At 45.4% G+C, this 22,030-nt stretch overlaps 1 protein-coding gene across 1 annotated transcript in view; it reads right to left on the bottom strand.

Moving 5' to 3' along the window:
* Positions 1-18,302, bottom strand: part of LOC104306901 (ovostatin) — a 54,457-nt gene extending 36,155 nt beyond the window's left edge. The window contains exons 1-14 of the mRNA XM_054163955.1: positions 18,293-18,302; positions 18,098-18,170; positions 12,541-12,724; positions 11,476-11,632; positions 10,575-10,627; positions 10,008-10,028; positions 9,093-9,261; positions 8,361-8,445; positions 6,876-6,993; positions 6,094-6,214; positions 4,945-5,054; positions 3,760-3,918; positions 1,539-1,763; positions 826-883 (exon numbers count right to left, since the gene is read on the bottom strand). Coding sequence (XP_054019930.1) covers positions 826-883; positions 1,539-1,763; positions 3,760-3,918; positions 4,945-5,054; positions 6,094-6,214; positions 6,876-6,993; positions 8,361-8,445; positions 9,093-9,261; positions 10,008-10,028; positions 10,575-10,627; positions 11,476-11,632; positions 12,541-12,724; positions 18,098-18,162 — 1,525 coding nt within the window. The 5' untranslated portion in view covers positions 18,163-18,170; positions 18,293-18,302. The remainder of the gene's footprint in view (positions 1-825; positions 884-1,538; positions 1,764-3,759; positions 3,919-4,944; positions 5,055-6,093; positions 6,215-6,875; positions 6,994-8,360; positions 8,446-9,092; positions 9,262-10,007; positions 10,029-10,574; positions 10,628-11,475; positions 11,633-12,540; positions 12,725-18,097; positions 18,171-18,292) is intronic.
* Between the last annotated feature and the right edge of the window lie 3,728 nt (positions 18,303-22,030).

The following is a 22,030-nucleotide window of genomic DNA, read 5'->3' as shown; positions in this document are numbered from 1 at the left end:
TGAAGGACTACATATTTGTCCATAACCTCCCAGCACCCTTAAAAAACAAGGAAATTGGATAATAGAAGATTAATTTCTCTGATCATGAGCAACAGCTTCCATCAGCAAGACAACAGATAGAAACTGGAGCAGTGTGCTTTTCAGGGAGGAGTCTGAGCTGAGTACAAGTTGGGCAGGGAAATCTATGCATGATTGCTTTGAGAAGAGCACAGCATTGCCTTTGAATCTCCTACACCAGAGGAGATGTAACAGTCTGCTGAGCTAAGGGAGAGCTCTCTTTGCAGTAAGAAAGACAAAGTTCTTGTCTGCATGGATCACAACTTCCAGAGCAGGGACAGGAAATTAAGTTTAAGAGCAAAGATGGCAAATACTAAACAAGTCCTCTGCGTGGAGCAAGGCTTACTTAAGTCACCTGCTGAAAACTAGAAATAGATCAGACTTCCAAAAGTGCAATCAATTCCAAACCAAATACCCCTGTCAGGTGGGACATCTATTGTTTCACACTTCAAGAAGTTTTAGTTTTATTGGTGAAAGCAACTATCATTTTCAACACTCCTTGGTGAGAAATCCAAACCAGAAGGAAGTCACATTCCTTCTGTTTGGTCACAATGAATCTTTCAACTAAGAAGGTAAATTCAAACATGATACAGGGGACTGGCTGGGTGCTGGGGGATACTGTGAGTGGTGACAAGTCATGGCATTTAAGAAGTAGTACCTGAATCACCTGCAGCTTTCTGCTTGCATCCTTTCTTACAGAACTTACTAATGACCTGGTGCTCAAAATGACACTCCAAAGGATCAGCAGTAATATGGTCTAGAACTCACCACCAGAGATGCTGACTTGCTTCTGGCCACTGAGGACAATTTTTCCTTTTGTCATCACCTGGGCACAGGAAAAAATTAGGATGAACAGGATGCAAAGCACTTTCTCCTTTCTCATTAGTTTTGAGTGCTGTTCTGATAGGATTTAGAGAATCAGAGACTGGTATGGGTTGGAGGTGGTGGAGTTGCCGTCCCTGGAGGTGTTCAAGAGGGGATTGGACATGGCACTTGAAGCCATGGTTTAGGCATGAGGTCTGTGGTGACAGGTTGGACTTGATGATCTTTGAGGTCTCTTCCAACCTTGGTGATTCTGTGGAAGAGACTTCCAGAGTTCACCTAGTCCAACCCCCTTGGCTAGAACAGGTTCACCTAGAGCTGGTTACACAGGAACATGCCCAAGAGGGTTTTGACATCCTCCAGAGAAGGAAACTCCACAACCTCTCTGGGCAGCCTGGTCCAGTGCTCTGCCACCCTCCAACCAAAGAAGTTTCTTCTCATGTTTGAGTGAAACCACAGGTGTTCTAGTTTGTGGCCATTACACCTTGTCCTTTCATTGGGCATCACTGAAAAAAAGCCAGGTCCATACTCATGACCTCCATCCTTTAGGTACTTATATGCATTTAAAGGCCATCAACCCTACCTATGATCTGTGAACACTGGTCTGGGGATTTCTGCCTGACTGGTGATGAATCAAGGGGAGTCAAGGTCACACTTACCACATAGTAGAAGTCTGTGTGGGTGGCATTCCGGTAGCCCTGTAGGACATAGTGAATGTTGATTGTTTGCTGCTGGCCACAGCTGAGCTTCTCCCTCGTTGGCTCAATCTTCACAAAGCTGTTGGTGCGTGAGTAGAAACGCCTCACCAGAAACAAGGCCTGGGGCACAGCATCATCACTGCCCCAGATGAAGAAATCGCCACACTCTTCTGGGGCCTGCCTGACCTATGAAGCAAGAGAGTCATACATGGGGAATTAAAAACCAGCAGGCAGGTGGGAGGTAAAGGCATCTTCCCTCTAAAATACTCCTGTTGGGAGGATGATTTTGTGGGGCTGTTTAAGCTAAGCGCAAGAGCTGGTGTGAAAATTTTGTGCTTTGCCAGTCCAGAGGAAGGGATCTTCTGTCCCAAAGTGCTATGCCTACACATTATTTTAACATCTCCAGGGATGGTGACTCCACCACTTCCCTGGGCAGCCTGTTTCAATGCTTGACCACTCTTCAGTGACTTTTTTTTTTCTCCTAATATCCAGTCTAAACCTCCTCTGGGGCAACTGCTGCCCAGGGGGGTGGTGGAGTCACTGTCCCTGGAGGTGTTCAAGAGGGGGTTGGATGTGGCACTTGAAGCTGTGGTTTAGTTAGTCCTGAGGTGTTGGGTGACAGGTTGGACTTGATGATCTCTGAGGTATTTTCCAACCTTATTGATTCTGTCATTCTATGATTCAAGCCATTTCCTCTTCCTATGACTAGTCACTTGAGAAAAGAGATGAACACCCACCTCACTCTACAATCTCCTCTCAGGCAGTTGTAGAGAACAAGAATCCAGAATAAACAATTGTGTGCCATGCCTCAGGCACCAATGTTTTCTCATACTAGTTTCCCACAGGTTGCAGGTGTTGGTGGATTCACTGTCTACTTCCTGCCTCACTAACCTGATCTCCTTCTATGCCCAGGTGACTGCCTGGTGGATGTGGGGCAGGCTGTGGATGTGGTCTGATTGGACTTCTGCAAGGCCTTTAACACCATCCCTGACAGCAAACTCCTGGCCAAGCTGCCAGCCCCTGGCGTGGACAGCAGCTCTGAGCTGGGTTAGGAACTGGCTGGAGGCTGAGCCCAGAGAGTGGTGGTGAATGGTGCCACATCCAGCTGGCAGCCAGGCAGCAGTGGTGTGCCCCAGGGATCAGTGCTGGGCCCCATCCTGTTCAGTGTCTTTATTGATGATCATCAGTCCATCCTCAGTAAATTTGCAGATGACATCAAGTTGGGGGCAGGAGTTATCTGTTAGAAGGTAGAAGGGCTCTCCAGAGGGACCTTGACAGGCTGGACAGATGGGCAGAGTCTAACATGATGGCATTCAGTAAGTCCAAGTGCTGTGTGCTGCACTTTGGCCACAACAACCCCATACAGTGCTACAGGCTGGGGTAAGAGTGGCTGGAGAGCAGTCAGGAAGAAAGGGACCTGGGGGTACTGGTTGACAGTAGGCTGAACATGAGCCAGCAGTGTGCCCAGGGGGCCAAGAAGGCAAATGGCATCCTAGCTTGCATCAAGAACAGTGTGGCCAGCAGGAGCAGGGAAGTCATTGTTCCCTGTGCTCAGCACTGGTTAGGCCACACCTTGAGTCCTGTGTCCAGTTCTGGGCTCCTCAGTTTAAGAAGGACATTGAGACACTTCAGTGTGTCCAGAGAAGGGCAGCAAAGCTGGGGAGGGGTCTGGAGCACAGCCCTGTGAGGAGAGGCTGAGGGAGCTGGGGTTGCTTAGCCTGGAGAAGAGAAGGCTCAGGGGAGACCTTACAACTCCCTGAAGGGAGGTTGTAGTCAGGTGGGGACCAACGTCTCTTCTCCCAGGTAAGCAGCACCAGAACAAGAGGACACAGTCTAAAGCTGTGCCAGGGGAGGTTTAGGCTGGAGGTGAGGAGAAAGTTCTTCACTGAGAGAGTTGTTAGCTGTTGGAATGTGCTGCCCAGGGAGGTGGTGGAGTCACCATCCCTGGAAGTGTTCAAAAAGGGACTGGACATGGCACTTGGTGTCATGATTTAGTCATGTGGTGTTGGGTGACAGGTTGGACTTGATGATCTTTGAGTTCTTTTCCAACCTCATTAATTCTATGATTCTATGATACTTTCCTCACTTGAAACAACCCTGCTGGCACCCACCAATTGCTTCTAACCCCTCTCTCCAATGAAGTAATTTTTCAGGAAGGAGGCTGAAGCCTGTATTTACTTACTCTCAACTTAAAACTGGGATCAAAGAAGTTGGATGTGTCGATGGAAAAAGCAGCAGTGCCATTCTCGTCAGTAGTATAGCTGGCAAGGTACTTTTCATCGAGCTCTAGCAGGACAGTCCTACCAGCAACAGGTTTGTCATCTGAATTTGTCACAGTGATCTGAACACAAAGAACATCCAAGGGATTCAGAAAAAAACAACCAACCACAAAGAATGGGAAATGCTCTGCTCACCAGAGAGTGCTCACTTCAGCACTGAGGAGAGCTGCAGGGAGTAGAAATCAAGAGTGAAATGTATTTCAGAGGCAAATGCTCCTCAGTATTTGAAAGGAGCAGGAGTTCTGTGGCAAGCAAAGACAGGCAATTCTCATCAGTGCAAGCACAACCTACATGTCACAGAGGGAGAAAGAATTGTTTATATACATGTTCTTGTATAAAAGTGTCTCTTAGTGATGTCCTCTGTTTTGTTTCAGTGACCATCCACTCAGCACCTAAGTGACAGACTACTGAGTGAGAGATGATGATTTGAACTTGCCCCTCGTGCTCTCCATTCCCAAGTGAGTAGAAACAGAGGAGCCCCAGAGCACATACTCTTTGGACAGCAGCAATTAACAAACCTAAACTAATCATATGGCTTCACAGCCATACATAACCTGTGGAGCTCAGTAGCAGCTCCCAGCTGCCAGGCATCTGCTCCCAATGTGTATCAGGATGATATGAGTTGGCACGTGGCTCACCCTCCTTTCCGTGCCTGGGTTTATCCTGCGTGTGCAGGTTGCTAAGAAGCTGGGACATGCTCCAACATGAAAGCTAGGCTGCTTTCAGTAAACAGCCCTGGAACTGGGTAATGCAATGCAGGGTGAATTCTACCTTCAGTTTAGGCACAGCTGCTCCTGAAGTAGTTTCTTGCAGACTCTTCTTATACAGCCTTCCACTTATCCGCCTTCCAGGCATTCTCCAGCTACGTCAGCAGAGAGGCCCTAACACTCCAGGTATGATATCATTTTCTTATTATCTCTAGGAGACTCTAATAGAATGGGAGAACTGTGCAACAGACACTGCTATGCAGGATTGCCATGGGAAGTGTCAGCACAGAGTCAGGGGACAGACACAAATGGAGCAACATAGAGATCATCATTCTGGACCTCAGGGTGTTTTGAACTATACGTATCCTCTCAGGCACTCACCTCACCAGAGTAAGGAATTCCCCTCTTGTAATAGACATCCATGTTCTTGAACATTACTCTGTCATTTTCTTGGCTGACTGCAACGTAGTCAGAGCCTTTCATCTGGATACCTGTGAGACACACCCAGTATACAGGGAGGAACCAGAGATCAGACACGGGCAGAAAAACTGTGCTTCAGCTCAGCAAGATCTGGACAGGCTGAAGAGCTGTACAGCTATGAACTTAATGAAGTTCAACAAAGCAAGTGCAGAGTCCTGCACCTAGGGAGAAATAATCCCCTGCACCAGTACAGGTTAGGGGTTGACCTGCTGGAGAGAAGCTTTGTGGAGAAAGAACTGGGAGTGCTGGTGGACAAGTTCACTATGAGCCAGCAACATGCCCTTGTGGCCAAGAAGGCCAACATTATTCTGGAGTGCAGAAGAGTATGGCCAGCAGGTCAAGGGAGGTTCTCCTTCCTCTCTACTCTGCCCTGCTGAGCCCTCATCTGGAGTATTGTGTCCAGTTCTGGACTCTCCAGTTCAAGAAAGACAGGGAACTACTGGAGAGACTCCAATGGAAGGCCACAAAGCTGAAGAATGGACTACAGCATCTCTGTCTGACAAGAAGAGGCTGAGAGACCTCTGGGGTTCCTTAGCCTGAAGAAGAGCAGACTGAGGAGATCTTCTCAAGGCTGATCAGTGTCTAAAAAATGGAGGTCCAAAAGTTGAGTGTGAGCCCTTTTCAGTGTTGCCTAGTGGTAGGACAAGGAACAATGGGTACAAACCACAACACATCATGTTTCACTGGAATGTTTTAAGAAACATTTTTACTTTGGGGGTGATAGAGCCCTGCAACTGGCTGCCCAGAGAGGTTGTGGAGTCTCCTATGAAGACTTTGAAAACTCAAAACTGGACACATTCTCATGCAATCTGATCCAGGAATAGTTGCATTAGCAGGGGAGTTGGACTAGATGAACTCTGCAGGTCCATTCCAACCCCTTCCAGTCTGTGACTGTGATTCTTTGGAAAAGCTGTATGGAGTAATCACTCTGGAGAGAGCTACCCAAAGAAAATGGTAATTGCTGGTGTTGACTGCACAGGTCACAATCCAGCAGATTACTCTCAGTAAGTTAGCTTTAATCAGCTACTCCCAACCTCCACTTGGTGTTACCTGTTCCATTTTCAGTGACAGTGCTTTCTACATTGAGGCTGGTGTACATCATAGCATAGCTGCGATAAAGCTGGAGAGACTTGATGGAGATGGCAGTGTTGAGGCAGCCATCCTTCCCCAGCTGAAAAGGGAGCACAAAGGGGAAAACTCATTTTTCTCCAGGTCTAGAAAACTGCTCCTGAAGCTGTATTAGGGGTGTCTGTAGAGCTTCATTTCATTGCCTTTGCTCACACATTTTTGCTCTTCCTTTTTATTCTCTCCCTTCCTACCTTACAATTCTCACTCTGTGGCTCCCTTCCTAGCTCTTTGTTTCAATACCATTTACCCTTGCACCTCTCCCCTCACTCCCCCCTAGTCCTCTGTATTACTCCTTCTTAAATCCATCTTGCATGATGCCTGATCTCTATGACCAAAGCACTTTGAATCTCATCTAGTGAAGAAATTAACCATTAGTTTAACACCAAGTGTCCTCAAAGACTGTAAGTAGAGGTCTGCTCATTAGATCTGGTAAGAACACAGCTTTGGTGTTTTAGGAATGATTGCAAATGTGTAGTTTCAAAAGCTTCCCTCCCTCTTCCTGTCTCCTCCTGAGATACAAATTCAAGTTTCCTCATGAGGTCATTAAGGAAAATGACTTTCATGGTCTTTCATCACTGCCTGGAAGACAGTGAAGAAAAAGCACACCTCCAGGATTGTCTCTCTGCTGTTCCCAAGGAAAAGAGCTCTGCTACCTGTTGGGTAGTAAAGCTGACTGGGAAGAAAGGCCTTGCCCCACATCATACCAGTCCAGTGACAGCTTCACAGGTTCCTTTCTGGTTCTGCTCACATCGTGGATTATAGAAGCGCTGCTGACACACATTGACTCGGGCACTGCCTTGCACCGGCTGGCCGTAAGTGTACCTAGGAGGGGAAGAGACACAAGGATCCAATCACATGGACTTAGCATCAGACCTGCGAAGACCCTAAACCCTTCTGAGTACCAACAGCACAGAAGGAAGAGCAAATGGGAGTTAGGATCAGATAGCCACAGCAGAATTCCCTTCAGCAACTTTCGGGCTGTTTCTGGCACTTTGTGTAAAAAGGTTCTGCTTTACCACTGCCTAGAAGCAGTTGTGCTTCAAGGTCTGAAGCTGGAAAGTGGTGCTGGACTCAGCTGGGATATCATTCCCAGGTGCTGGCTTTTTCTCATTAGTGACTTATGCAAAGCAGGATGGACTGCAGAAAGATCTCAGCTCACCACTTTAGCTCATAACACATGAATGGTGCCACATCCAGCTGGCAGCCAGGCACTAGTGGTGTCCCTCAGGGATCAGTGCTGGGCCCCATCCTGTTCAATATCTTTACTGATGATCTGGACAAGGGGACCGAGTCCATCATCAGGAAATTTGCAGATGACACCAAGCTGGGGGCAGGAGTTGATCTGTTAGAGGGTAGGAAAGCTCTGCAGAGGGACCTGGACAGGCTGGACAGATGAGCAGAGTCCAAGGGCAGGAGATTGAACACATCCAAGTGCCAGGTTCTACACAATGGCCACAACAAACCCATGCAGTGCTACAGGCTGGGGTCAGAGTGGCTGAGAGCAGCCAGGCAGAGAGGGACCTGGAGGTACTGGTTGACAGGTGGCCAAACATGAGCCAGCAGTGTGCCCAGCTGGCCAAGAAGGCCAATGGCATCCTGGCCTGCATCAGGAATAGTGTGGCCAGCAGGAGCAGGGAAGTCATTCTGCTGTGTATTCAGCAGTGGTTAGGCCACCCCTTGAGTCCTGTGTCCAGTTCTGGGCTCCTCAGTTTAAGAAAGATGTTGGAAAGTGTCCAGAGAAGGGCAACAAAGCTGGGGAGGGGTCTGGAGCACAGTCCTGTGAGGAGAGACTGAGGGAGCTGGGGTTGCTTAGCCTGGAGAAGAGGAGGCTCAGGGGAGACCTTCTTGCTCTCTACAACTCCCAGAAAGAGAGATTGGCCATTGGAACGTGCTGCCCAGGGAGGTGGTGGAGTCACCATCCCTGGAGGTATTTAGGAAGAGCCTGGATGAGGCACTTGGTGCCATGGCTTAGTTGATTAGATGGTGTTGTGTGATAGGTTGGACTGGATGATCTCAAAGGTCTTTTCCAACCTGGTTAACTCTTTATTCTATTCTGTATTCTAGCTAAAGGAATTCCTCTAACCCATTCTCTGAATCAGCAGTGGGGTCCCTGCTTCCCAGCATGACACACCACCCCCTATCCTGTGTTTCCTGGGCACAAATGTGGTGTTGTCAACTCTGATACTCACGAAGCACAAACATTCACCCTGATTTCTTCATCAAAGAAAGAGATCCTCCTTGGCACACTGGTTGTCACTTCAAATTTGGGCAGCACTGGGAATGCAAAGTGGACATGACCAATCAACAGCTGCGTGCCATAGGCAGGTGTGTGTGTGCACAATAGCAAAAATACATTTGGCAAAGTCATTATCACCCAGAAGGGAGTGGAAGTGGTTCAATGAAAACTCTACCTAAGGGTTGGCTGCAGGATATTATTGGAGAAAAATAACCTTTAGTGGTAAGATTAATAACTTCTTTACATTTCAGTAATAATCACACCAAGAATGGTAACAGCCATGGTAAGAACTTTATATCACTTTATAATAAAATAAATCACTTTAATGGGCTGTACCTGTTTTTTCAAGAGCAAGGTGGGAGCAATGCTGAGATCTCAAACCAGATAAGTGCTAGAGAACTATGCAATCCAGGGCCATTGAGGGAAAGACGCCATAGATTAAGTGAAATAATACAATCAAACAGGCCATTGTCACTCTTTTCAGCTCATCTTTTGTCCTACATCACCATCAATAACAACAATATGGATGGGAAAGGTTTTTTTCTCACACACCTCTACAGTAGAAGCTGGAAGGTATGAAAGAGCTCTAGAGAGTAAGCAGGAAACTCTCCACTAGCACCTCCTAATCTGACTTAGGCAGAGCCAGCCTCATTACTGGGGCAGAGCAGTCCACAGCTTTGCTTACCATATTCTTCCACCCTGAAGAACTGGTAGTGTTTTTCACCTGACTTCTTTTCCACAGTGATGTGGTAGGACCCAAGAATAGGTTCTGGAATGAGTGAAAAGGAGAGCTGGACAATTCCATGCTTTGATGCTACCTCCAACCACTGGAAGATCTTGTTTTGCTCTGGATCCTGGAGAACGGAAGAAAGAGATGCATCAAAACCTTTGTCAACCTGTTTCTTGCCTTCTTGGCTCTTTTAAACTTTGCATCCTGGCACACTGGCTAAGAGCATCCCAGGGTGAATGTGAGTTTATGCTGATGACCTCTGCTCTGGCTTCCCTTGTTTAATCAAACAAGCCTAGGTTTATGTTTAACTAGAAGTTAACTACACTGCCAGATGATCTCAGGTTGTTCAGAAATACTACCTGATTGGAAGTCAGGTTGCTTATCTGTAACTCTCCTAGCAGAAGTCTTTCTGACACAACTCCTTCTGTAAAACAGGGGTATTCCACTGGCTTCCTTTAGAGGCCTCACCTCTAGTGATGTGAACCGTGACAGAAGACTGGTTCATTGTCCGCAGAACAAGACATTTTGGACAGTTACTGTCCTTATGGCTGTGTAAGAATGAGGCTGTTTCACCAACTCAGGTACTGTAGTCCTACCAAAGTAAGACCACACTGGACACTCTTGTTTGAATCCTAACAAAAGATCCTCCAACAACCTCAAGCCATCGCTGACTAACATCTCCAGTTCTGCTGATTGTTCCTCCCCCAGGGTTTTATAATGGGTGCTGCCACTGTTCAGCCTCAAAGCCCATTGGCTTTAGACAGTGTGCTTTGGATGAATCTCCCCTCAGCTATTGACACTATGTAGGGAATGATGAAGTGTAGTCTTTCCAACACAACCTGTGCTTTAATGACATGAGCCATCTCTTACCTCAAGGATGATTCGGAGATACTGGAGGAAGAGAAAAAGAGAAAGGAAAAAAAAAAACATCAAAATGTGCTGTGTTAATGTTTGGACTCAATGATCTTAAAGGTCTTTTCCAGCCTAGATGATTCTATGATTATCAAGACATTAACTGTGGAGCTCGAAATATACTGGAACATAAAGAAAGCTGTGAACACCTTTCTAGATACAGAAGACTGGGACAAGGAAACAATTTGAAACTCATGCTTGTAATTAAACAGAGCATTTATAGAGGATAACCTGCTTGTGAATTTATCTTTTCTACAAAAACATCCAATCTCATTCTACATAGCTGAAGCAGGCAAAGTCACTACAAAACTGGAGTACTGTGATTTCCAGGAATGCTTTCAGACTCTTTCCCCTCTATACAGGAAGGGGAAAGATAAGAGTGTGAAGCTCAAGAGTTGCAGCAGGTCTCCAAAAACATCAGGAGGCCTACCCCAGGCCCTTTCAGTTAAATTTCTAAGTGAGAGCCTCAGGGAACAGGTACCTCAAGAGAGTGCCTGAAAAATCTTGATTATCCCTCATACTTACAGTCTCTTCAACAGGTCTGAACTGAGTGTCTAAAGCAACCACACGAAACCTCACTGAAAAAGACATAGAACAAGAAAAAGGATAATTTACTTCATCATTGGTAAGGCACTTCCAACACACAACTGAAACAAAGTCTGCCCAAGTATTTCAGGAGTACTAAAGTGTCCCCAGAGAACTAGAAAGTGTTTTATTATTTTAGCCAATCAAAAAGAAGACCAAACTCAACTCAGTAGCTGAAATATCTTCAGTGCTGACCCACTGAAATGAAAGTAAAAATCTCTAGCAAATACAAATACTCTGTGTAGCCTTCAGCTCTTCTAGGAGGACTTTGAGGAAACTTTCTTTGGAACACTTCCAAAAACCCACTCCTATTTATATAAACCAATGAGATGAAAAAAAGCAAAGACAAGGTAAAACTTGTCTTGGAAATTCTAAGTGTAAGATCTGTGCAGCACTGAACTATAATTATACTAAAGAAATAGCTAAGTATATTACAGCTAGCACTGTCATTCAAACGTTATGATGGAATCAGATTAGCAGCTAAGTAGAGAGCATTGTTGGCAGGACATTGCACGCTTACTTAATTCCAGGCTTAACCTATTGCTTTCTGTATTTGTAAGGACACTTTTATGTGATCCACCTCAGTAAACTTTGTAGAAGTCTAATGCAATTACTCAGCAAAAGCACATCGACTCTACTCATTGATTAGAGCTTTGTGAAGTGGTTCTATTTTTCACTGACTTTTGATGAGTCAAACCTCAGATGACAATTACAAACTATCTGAAGGATTGCTCATGGCTGTCCTAGTCTAGGATCTTTTATTCCACAAGAAGTCCTTGTCATTCTAGACCCACCCTTGCACTCCATTTCCCAGTTCACTAACTCAAAACTCCTCAGCCACCTGTTTGCCCTGGTTTGTAGATGGGTTTATCCATCTGGATGAAGACAGTATTATCCACATTTTGAATGGCCACTGATCTTCTCTCAGATAAGTCGACTGTGTTGCCTTTGGCAGAGAATGAAATAAATGCCAGAGGGTCAGAAGTAGCAGAAGGAACCTGGAAAGAAACAAAATACCAGAGGAAAAGCCATAAATGAGATATTTTGAGCTGCCCTGGGTTCTTGAGTACGATATTGACTGCTGTGTGAATCATAACTAACTTTGTGCAAAGTCATGAGAAGACCTTGACAGTGAAATAACCTTTGGGAATTTCTGCTCTGTCAGTCCCAGAATCTGTCATCAGATTCTGAGTCTGAGCTATGCCTTGTCCTATGCACTTCCTCCTCTCATGTAGCTACCTGTCTATATGCAAGCTTGTCCCAGCTGAATAGCTGATTTCTGAAGTGTTTCTCTATGCAGCAATCTGGAAGATCAAATCTTGTTTGTCATATCAGCCCAACTCTTGTAGAGTAACAGGGAAGGGAATGAACATGGCCTGGTAGGGTTCTCCAGCTCGACAGTTATGACAGTTCCATAAGGCACATGCATATGTGATGGCAATCAAAAGCTTTTTGCTGTTCACTCTGTGAATGGAGATGGAAAGTCTTTCTCCAGAATCCATATGTCTCTCTTTTCCCTGTCTATATTTTCAGCCTTTCCAGCAATTTATCTTTTTCTGTCCTATCCCCTGTCTGCAATGATCTTGGAGGTCTCTTCCAACCTGGTCTATTCCATTCCATTCCATTCCATTCCATTCTACTCTATTCCATTCCATTCCATTCCATTCCATTCCATTCCATTCCATTCCATTCTATTCTATTCTATTCTATTCTATTCTATTCTATTCTATTCTATTCTATTCTATTTATATCCTATCCTATCCTATCCTATCCTATCCTATCCTATCCTATCCTATCCTATCCTATCCTATGTTATTCTATTCTTTGTCTTCTTGACAAGGAGAGTTGCTCTCAGGAGTATTTCCAGCTTCTACACCCTCTTTGTCAGTCTCAAAAGGGAAAATACCTTGAACTCGTAGCACTTGAAGAAATCACTCTTCGTCACAGATTCCTCAAACAGGGGCCTCTGGATACTGCCATACTGCAGGGTGGTGCTCAGGGACAGAGGCTCGCTGAGGTTGTGGAACTGCACGCAAGCAGTCTGCGGGGAGTCACTCCGCACTGTTGTTGGGACCAGCAGCACGTACTGACTGTGAGAATGCAAGACCAGAGCACACTGCTGAGTCATGGAGGAAAGTCAGAGCAAACAGTAGAGGAAAACACCACAGAAATGCCATGTGTGAAGGGTGACATGGTTCAGAACTTAGTCAAACCAGTGGAAGAATTTCTATATCCTTCAATTAATTGTGACTAATGTGATAAGAAAACACAGTCCGTCTCAACTGAAAGAATCACAGAATCATTAAGGTTAGAAAAGACCTCTAAAATCATCAAGTCCAACCTTTAACCCAGCATCACCACGCCCACCAAACCATATCCTGAACTGCCATGACCACATTTGTTTTGAACACACCCAGAGGTACATCCCTGGGCAGCTTGTTTGAATGCCAGACCACTCTTTCAGTAAAGAAATTGTTGCTAATATCCAATCTCAGCCTCCCCTGGCACAACTGGAGGCTATTTCCTCTCGTCCTGTTACTAGCTGGGAGAAGAGACCAATACCCTCCTCATTAAAACCTCCATTTGGGCAATTGTGGAGAGCAATAAATGCCCTTAAGACTGGCATCATTCTATTGAGTCTGTTAAATGGCGTGATACTGGATCTTCCCATCCCAGGTATGTACAGAGCTCCAATTACTAAGGTGGCTAAGCACTGATGAAGCATAGCTACATTTATCCTCCCATCACCTGTCTGTATACTTAAACCTCTGGAACCTCTCATAGGGAGGAGTGACATTTAGCTTCATTTTGAGATTAATGAAAAAATGTTAGTTGTAGAATCATAGCATTATGGTATTGTTCTGATTGGAAAATACCTTGAGGATCACCAAGCCCAGCCATTCTCTAACTCTACCAAGTCTGGTGCTAAACCATGTCCCTCAGCACCACATCTCTCTGTCTTTTAAACATGTCCAAGGATGAGGATTCAACCACCTGGAACTAGTGGAGTCCCCCAGGGGTCATTGCTGGGTCTGGTTCTATTCAACATCTCTATCAGTGACATTGATGACGGGACAGCATGTCTGCTCAGCAAGTTTGCTGATGATACAGTATCACAGTCTCACAGTATCACTAAGGTTGGAAGAGACCTCAAAGATCATCAAGTCCAACCTGTCACCACAGACCTCATGACTAGACCATGGCACCAAGTGCCACATCCAATCCTCTCTTGAACACCTCCAGGGACAGTGAGTCCACCACCCCCCTGGGCAGCACATTCCAGTGACAAATGACTCCCTCCATGAAGAACTTTCTCCTCACCTCCAGCCTAAACTTCCCCTGGCGCAGCTTGACTGTGTCCCCTTGTTCTGGTGCTGGTTGCTAGAGAGAAGAGACCAACCCCTTCCTGGCTACAACCTCCCTTCAGGTAGTTGCAGAGAGCAATGAGGTCTCCCCTGAGCCTCCTCTTCTCCAGGCTAAGCAACCCCAGCTCCCTCAGCCTCTCCTCACAGGGCTGTGCTCAAGGCCTCTCCCCAGCCTTGTTGCCTTTTTCTGGACACGTTCAAGTGTCTCAATGTCCTTCTTAACCAGACTGGGAGGCTTGGCTGAGACAGCTGACAGCTGTGCAGCCATTCAGCAAGACCTGGACAGACTGAGAGCTGGGCAGAGAGAAACCTAATGAGGTCCAAAAAGGATGAGTGCAGAGTCCTGCATCTGGGAAACAATACTAAACTGCCCCAGTATAGGCTAGAGAGCAGCCCTGTGGAGAAGGACCTGGGAGTCCTGGTGGACAGCAAGTTCTCCATGGGACGGCAATGTGCCCTTGTTGCCAAGAAGGCAAATGGTATCCTGGGGTGCATTAAGAGCAGGGTATCCAGCAGATTGAAGGAGGTTCTCCTCCCCCCTCCTCTACTCTGCCCTGGTGAGACCTCACCTGGCATGTTGCATCCAGTTCTGGGCTCCCCATTTCAAGAGGGACAGAGATCTGCTTGAGAAAGTCCAACAGAGTGCTACAAGGATGATTAAGGGTCTGGAGCATGTGCCCTATGAGGAAAGGCTGAGAGACCTGGGGCTGTTTAATCTGGAGAGGACTGAGAGGGGATCTAATACATGAAATATATGAGGGCTGGGTGTCAAGAAGGAAGGGACAGCCTCTTCTCATTTGTACCCTCTGATAGGACAAGAGGAAATGGATGTAAACTGTAACAGAGAAGTTTTTTTCCTCAACATGAGGAAAAACTTCTTTACTGTAAGGGTCACTGGAACAAGCTCCCCAGAGAGGTTGTGGAGTCATCTCCTCTGGAGACTTTCAAAACCCATCTGGATGTGTTCCTGTGTGATCTATGCTAGATTATATGGTCCTGCTCTGGCAGGGAGGTTGGACTCGAAGATCTCCAGAGGTCTCTTCCAATCCCTAACATCCTGTGATCCTGTGATCCTGTGACCTCCCTTGGTAGCCTGTTCCAGTCTTTGAGAACCCTTTCTGTAGTACAGCCACCTTGACAAACAATAAAGCCTGGCAGATGTGGCAATGCCAGTGACGAGCAGTGTGAGCAATCTGGCAGTGCAGGCCTAGAGCCTGACATGGTGGTAGGCCATGCTCAGCGTAAGAGACAGCTAGCAGTGCACCAAACAGTGATGTGCCTGCAGCACTGTAACTAAAGCAATGCACTGGTAGCTATAAACACAGCAAGTTATCTTGGGACAACAGGACATGCACCTGCATCAACAAACCTCGCGTGTCATCAGTAGTTGGACCAATAATCTATAACAGTGTGATGTGTGGTCACTCATAGGGAACCAATGAGTCCATGCCAACGAGGCACTCCGAGTTTCTATCAGTTGTGGAAGTTCCCTTGCTACGCACTTCTGCCTGTCCTATCCCTTCTCCTTCCATGCTTTACTTTACTGTGCTATACACTCACCTTAGGCTTGCACCATAGGCCTGCAATACTGGAACAATAAAGGATCGATACCCGATCATATTGGTCAGCCGTATTGATTCCAATCATCTCCGCCGCTGAAAGGCAGACACTGGACAAAGGGCTGAGGCTTGCTAGGAGCTGATAAAGAACAGCTTGAGGTTTGAAGACATGTTAATGTACAGGCCCAGAAGTTCTAATCCTGCTTTTGTGTTTGCTTGGAGGACTCAGCCCTTCATCAGATTAAGAAATTGACCACAATGCACCCTTGACAGGGTAAAATGGAGTCCAGCTATGGGGACATTTTGAGCTGGTCTCCACACAGCAAGTGGTTTGGCAGTACATCCTCTCCCCTCAGACTGGGACATCATCTAAGGAGACCTCACCCACCTCACCACTTCCCCCTCTCCTCCCTCTCCCCCCTTGGTATATTTTGGGTACTGTGAGTGGGAGATTTTTCCTTTCTGAGTGAGAGCACATTTTGTTTCATCTGTCTCTAGACGGCTGAACTGATTGTGGAGCAGTACACTCCCAACTGGCAACCAAACTTGTAATTTTATTGTGCTGGAAGAAGCAATTACAATAACCCCACATTTAGAGGTGGCTGTTTCTGTCTGTTTTGTAGATGCCTCCACAACAGTTTATTCTAATATCCAATCTAAACCTACCCTGGTGCTACCTGAGGCCGTTTCCTCTTGTTCATCACTTGTTACTAGGAAGAGATCAACCCCCACCTAGCTCAAACCACCTTTTAGGGAGCTGTAGAAAGCACAAAGCTCTCTCCTCGGCCTTCTTTTCTCCAGGCTAAACAAACCCAGTTAACAGCAGCAAGAAATGTTTAACTTTGTTTTCTCTGGTTATCTCCCCCTCCCAGTGAGAACTGACATCTCCTAAGTCGGTCAGCCTGGTGCACAAGAAATGATCCTGCTTTTCCATTTTGCAGAATGTCCCTGGGCATGCTCAGCCTAATCTGTACATTCTTCTCTGCTTCTATGCCTCGCCCTGTGTTGCTTCCTTTCCTTCTTTCTTCCATTGGACTTCTTTCTTCATCCTGCTGTCCAGAATGAGGGCAGCCTTCCTTCCCCAGAGCCTTTCTCTGAAAGCAGAGGCATTCTGCTGTATTTGGCTAAGGTTCTGTTGCTTGTCACTGGTTCTCTGCTGCCCAAACTAGTCTTTCCAAATAAACTATGACAGAATTGATGAGTTGGTTTTGCAGTTCAATAGGAATTGCACAACCTTTTCTTGGTAATCAGATCTTTCCTCTTTGTCGTGCAGCTTTGCTTGCTCTTATTGCCTTTATTATTATTTTCACTTGCCAAATTCAGACTGCACAATAATCAAAGACTAAAAGGAAAAGTATTAAAACCAGCAGATGAGAAAGCTGAGCTCTTTGACTTTCATAGTGTTTTCCTTTAGAACTTTGGACAAAGGGATTTAAGCTCTAATTTGGTGTATTACTGTTTGTATAAAGCCATAGACATTAACAGTCCTGTAGAAGCTAGGACAGCATAGTAGGTGTAAAACGAATACTGATACTGATACTAATACTAATACTAGCACTAATACTAGGACTGCCATTCAGCATTGTCCCTAGCTCCAAATAGTCATACAATCATAGTATCACAGTATCACAGTATAACTAAGGTTGGAAGAGACCCCAAGGATCATCAAGTCCAACCTGTCCCAACAGACCTCACGACTAGACCATGGCACCAAGTGAACTGTTTTGATTGAAAAAGACCTCTAAGATCATTGAGGGCAACCATCATCTAACTCTACCAAAGTCTGGTGCCAAACCATGTCCCTCAGCACCACAGCTCTGCATCTTTTAAATACCTCCAGGGATGTGGATCCAGTCACCTCCCTGGGGAACCTATTCCTATGTTTGAGAATCCTTTCTATGAAGAAGTTTCTTCTAATATCCAACCTAAACCTCCCCTGGTGCAACTTGAGGTCATTTCCTCTCCTTCTGTGACCTGTTACTAGGGAAAAGAGTTCAATACATACCTTGCTCCAACCTCCATTCAGGTGGTTTGATTGCTGTAGACAGCAATAAGGTCTCCCCTCAGCCTTTTCTCCATACTAAACAACCCCAGTTCCAGCCATTATTTGACCTCCTCATACACCATCCTCCCTCTGTACTGGTGATGCCTAATAATCCTGATCATTAGTATTACTTGGCAGTCTAGTCTTGAATCTCCTCCCCATTTTACCCACACTCTTCATATTTCATCTGCTCCAGTTCTAGGTTTCTGTCATTCAAATCAGATTTCATAGCAGTTTTATGATGGAGAACATCATTCCAAATTCACTTCCATTTCAGATACATTTTAGAATTTGGGTCTTCAACAACTGGTTTAGCACCAGATAGAGTTAGACAATGGCTGGACACAATGATCTTAAAGGTCCTTTCCAACCAAAATGATTCTAGGATTCCATTGTTCTTTAAGTTTGTATATAGCAGTGTCTGAGGAGAAATAGTCTGTTAGAAAACACATTAAAGCAAATTATGCTGAAATCACAGAATGTATGATCTCTTACGGTTCAGAAGACACTGGGGCAATCCAGTTCAAGGACAGAATACTCAGAAGAACTCCTGACCACATCTCTGTCCGTGAAGAAGAATGAAGAGAAACTGATCTCAAGGGCTCAGCCTGTCTCCAGGCTTTTAAACTGGTCTGAGACGATGCTCCTCCTCCATGACTTCAATGATACTCTAACAAAAGCTATCTGAATAAAATTTGCATATGTTCTTCTTCCTCTCTGCTGTTGGTTCTCACACTCCATGAACTCTAAAACAACAGCTTAGGAAAGCTCTCATGTTTCACATAGCATTGTAAGGGTACTGCAAGCCAAACCGGTTCCTGCCCATCTCAATGTTCTATTGAAGCTGGCCTCTCCTTATTGTGTCATGGGCTAAAAGCCTCTTTAATGTTTCAAGTCATTACTACTTGCCACTGCTGAAGTATTTCCTTGTTCTGTGAAGATCTCCTGTAGATAAATCACACAAGACAGAAGTCATCATAGCACAGTGCTGTTACATGCCTGCACAGGAGTAAGACATTCAGCATGGCATGGAAGGAATCACCTGATTGTACTCTGGATTTCTTACTGCACACAGTAACATTCAGCAAATAATTTAGCTAGTTGTCTGCATTTTTGTCAGTGGCCAGGACAAGTGTATCTTTAGGGAAAGGAATCTCACAGCATAACTTCATTATTTTACTTATCTGGAGTAAACTTTCTCTCCACCCCCATCCTGATTGCCCCATCACAGAATCACAGAATTGATTTGGTAGAAGGGACCTTAAAAGTCATCTAGCTCCAACTCTCCTGCCATGGGCAGGAACACCTGCTACTACACCAGGGTGCTTAAGGCTCCATTCAAGCTGGCTTTGAATATTTCCAGACCTGGAGTCCCCACAAAATTCTCTGGGAAACCTGTTTCAGTGCCTCACAACCCTAATGGGTGAGAAGTTCCTCTTAATGTTTAATCTAAAGCCCAAACAACTTGTAAGTCTGTTGGTGAGTGTTTAGTAAACCTGACTGAGTTTCAGAATATAGAGTCTGAGTTTCAGACACAAAATCATTAAATAATTTGTATAGAAAGGGATCTCCTGACATCCTGTGGTCCAAGCCCTTCTTTTAAGTAGGACTAGCATCAAAGCTTGCCCAGTTATGCTTTGAACATCCCCAAGGATGGATAGTTCACATCACCTCTGGACATCTGCTCCTGTGCTTAACTATTCATGTTGTGAAGACTTTTTTCCCTTAAATCAGAATTTCCATTACTGAAACTTCTGTCCATTGCTTCTTGGCCCTTCACTGTGCACCCCAAGAAGCAGCTGATTTTGCCTGCTCAATAATCATAATTGACAAGATTGCAATGACATTCCTCTTGGCCTTGTTTCAACAGGCTAAATAAATGAGACTACCTCAGTTTCTTCCTATACATTTGTGTATCCACCGACCAATGCAGTGACCTCCCCTAGACTCCCTGTAGTCTATCAATGTCTTTCTTGTACTGTGGAGCCAAATATGGACACAGAGCTTCATATCTCTCTCCAACTACCTGAAAGGAGGTTGTAGTGAGGTGAGTGTTGGGTGTCTTCTCATTAACAACAAGCAACAGGAGGGGTGGAAAGACCTCAAGTTGCACCAGGAGAACTAGGGCCACTGAGGAAAGGTGTTAGGTAATGCAGAGTGGGGCCAGAGTTATTTCAGGAGTAAAGGGTATGAGAAGGTGTGACTGGAATGGAATGGAATGGAATGGAATGGAATGGAATGGAATGGAATGGAATAGAATAGAATAGAACAAAGCAGGTTGGAAGAGACCTTCAAGATCATCGAGTCCAACCTATCATCCAACACCATCTAATCAACTAAACCATGGCACCAAGCACCCTATCAAGTCTCCTCCTAAACACCTCCAATGATGGTGACTCCACCACCTCCCTGGGCAGCACATTCCAATGGGCAATCACTCTCTCTGTGTAGAACTTCTTCCTAACCTCCAGCCTAAACTTCCCCTGGCACAGCTTGAGACTGTGTCCTCTTGTTCTGGTGCTGGTTGCCTGGGAGAAGAGACCAACCCCCACCTGGCTACAACCTCCCTTCAGGTAGTTGTAGAGAGCAAGAAGGTCTCCCCTGAGCCTCCTCTTCTCCAGGCGGTGTCCTACAAATGGCCGTGGGACTGTTGAGAGCTGGATTCTGTCCATTTTTCTTCTCGTGCTATAACACACTTCTGCTAATGACTCAGCCATGCAGGGATTATTCTTACCATCACAATAGATCATCTAAACTACGTCACACCTGAACTACCCATGCTTAACCACCTTCCCTACCCAAGTTCTCAGAAGCTTTCTGATGACCAAGTTAGGATACGAAGAAAATCATCCATGTGCACCGACACACCTACACACCTACAAATTATTTAATGCTTCTATGTCTTTCTATTGCCACTGAAGTGTTAGTGAGAAGTATTGCACAGAACTTCCCCAAAGTGACAAGTTAAGTGGCAGCTGGGTGGTGTGCAAAGAAAGGCGGGCACATTGTGAAGAAAGATGCTGCATTAGTTGTGAGGGCAGAAGACAGCTAAGAATAGAGAATCATAGAACCATTAAGGTAGAAGAAGACCTCTAAGATCATCAAGTCCAAGCTTTAATCCAACACCACCATGCCTGCTAAATTATGTCACAGACATGATTAGTTTTGCAACTTATGTCACAGACATGTTCAGTTTTGCAGCTTAGGTCACAGACATGTTTAGTTTTGCAACTTTGAAATGTCTCATACCTTTAAACTGGGATTAAGTAATAGGGGGAAAAAAAAGAACTAATAGGAGAAGGAAACAGGAATTAATTTCAGGGCCCCTGGTACATATTGCTCCTGAAGCTCATCCTGCAGCATGCCTTTAGCATAAATGGAAGACAATTTCTTCTTGACACATAGACATGTGTGACAGTTTTAGGCTGTGCCTTTAAAAGTTAACTGCAGATTTTAGAGCAGAAGAGTGGAGAAATATAAACAAATCCACAGCTGGGTGTAAAAAGGAAAGCAAGAGATTATTCCAAATGAATTTCACCGGTCAGATGTGTGGGATGTATTCTAACAATCTCACATTCCTCTCTCATTCGTTTCAGAGGACACAGTCTCAAGCTGTGCCAGGGGAGGTTTAGGCTGGATGTTAGGAAGAAGTTCTTCACAGCAAGAGAGATTGGCCATTGGAATGTGCTGCCCAGGGAGGTGGTGGAGTCACCACCACTGCCTGGATGAGGCACTTGGTGCCGTGGCTTAGTTGATCAGATGGTCTTGGGTGATAGGTTGGACTTAATGATCTCGAAGGTCTTTTCCAACCTAGATTGAACGCTACAACGGTTTGTTGAAGACCACTCTCAAAGCCATGAGGGGTGGATCTTTGAAAAACTGGGAGAAACATTTAGCACAAGCAACCTGGCTGGTGAATAGTAGAGGTTCTGTGAACCGAGCTGGATCGGCACATTCAGATCTGCTACAGAAAGTAGAAGGTGATAGAGTTCCTGTTGTTAGAGAAAAGAATCTGTTAGGTAAAACTGTTTGGGTATTTTCGCCCTCAGGAGAGGCTAAACCTGTCCGAGGGGTGGTTTCAGCAGAAGGTCCAGGTCACACTTATTGGGTAATGCAGGAGAATGGTCAAATTCAGTGTATGCCACAAAGAGATTTAACTTTAGCTGAGAGAGTTTAATTCCAGAGTGTTGTACAGCTACATCGCACCCAAAGGAAGAACCCATGAGGAATCTACGGTGCACAAACCCTGAGAGCCCTGAGAGCCCTGAGTCAACTGAGAGTCCCTGTATCCCTGTTTTCCTTTTCTCCGCTTTGTCTGCGGAGAGACAAACTGGTTTTCATTTTCTTATTTCCTAATTTTCTTGGACTTCTGAATCATCTACATCTGAGTATAGCCAGAATGGACTATGAACTTTACTTACAAACTGT

Source organism: Dryobates pubescens, chromosome 8 (assembly GCF_014839835.1).
Source record: "Dryobates pubescens isolate bDryPub1 chromosome 8, bDryPub1.pri, whole genome shotgun sequence".
NCBI lineage: Eukaryota > Metazoa > Chordata > Aves > Piciformes > Picidae > Dryobates > Dryobates pubescens.
Note: the sequence above shows the minus strand (reverse complement) of the source record. Positions and strands in the feature narration are given on the sequence as shown.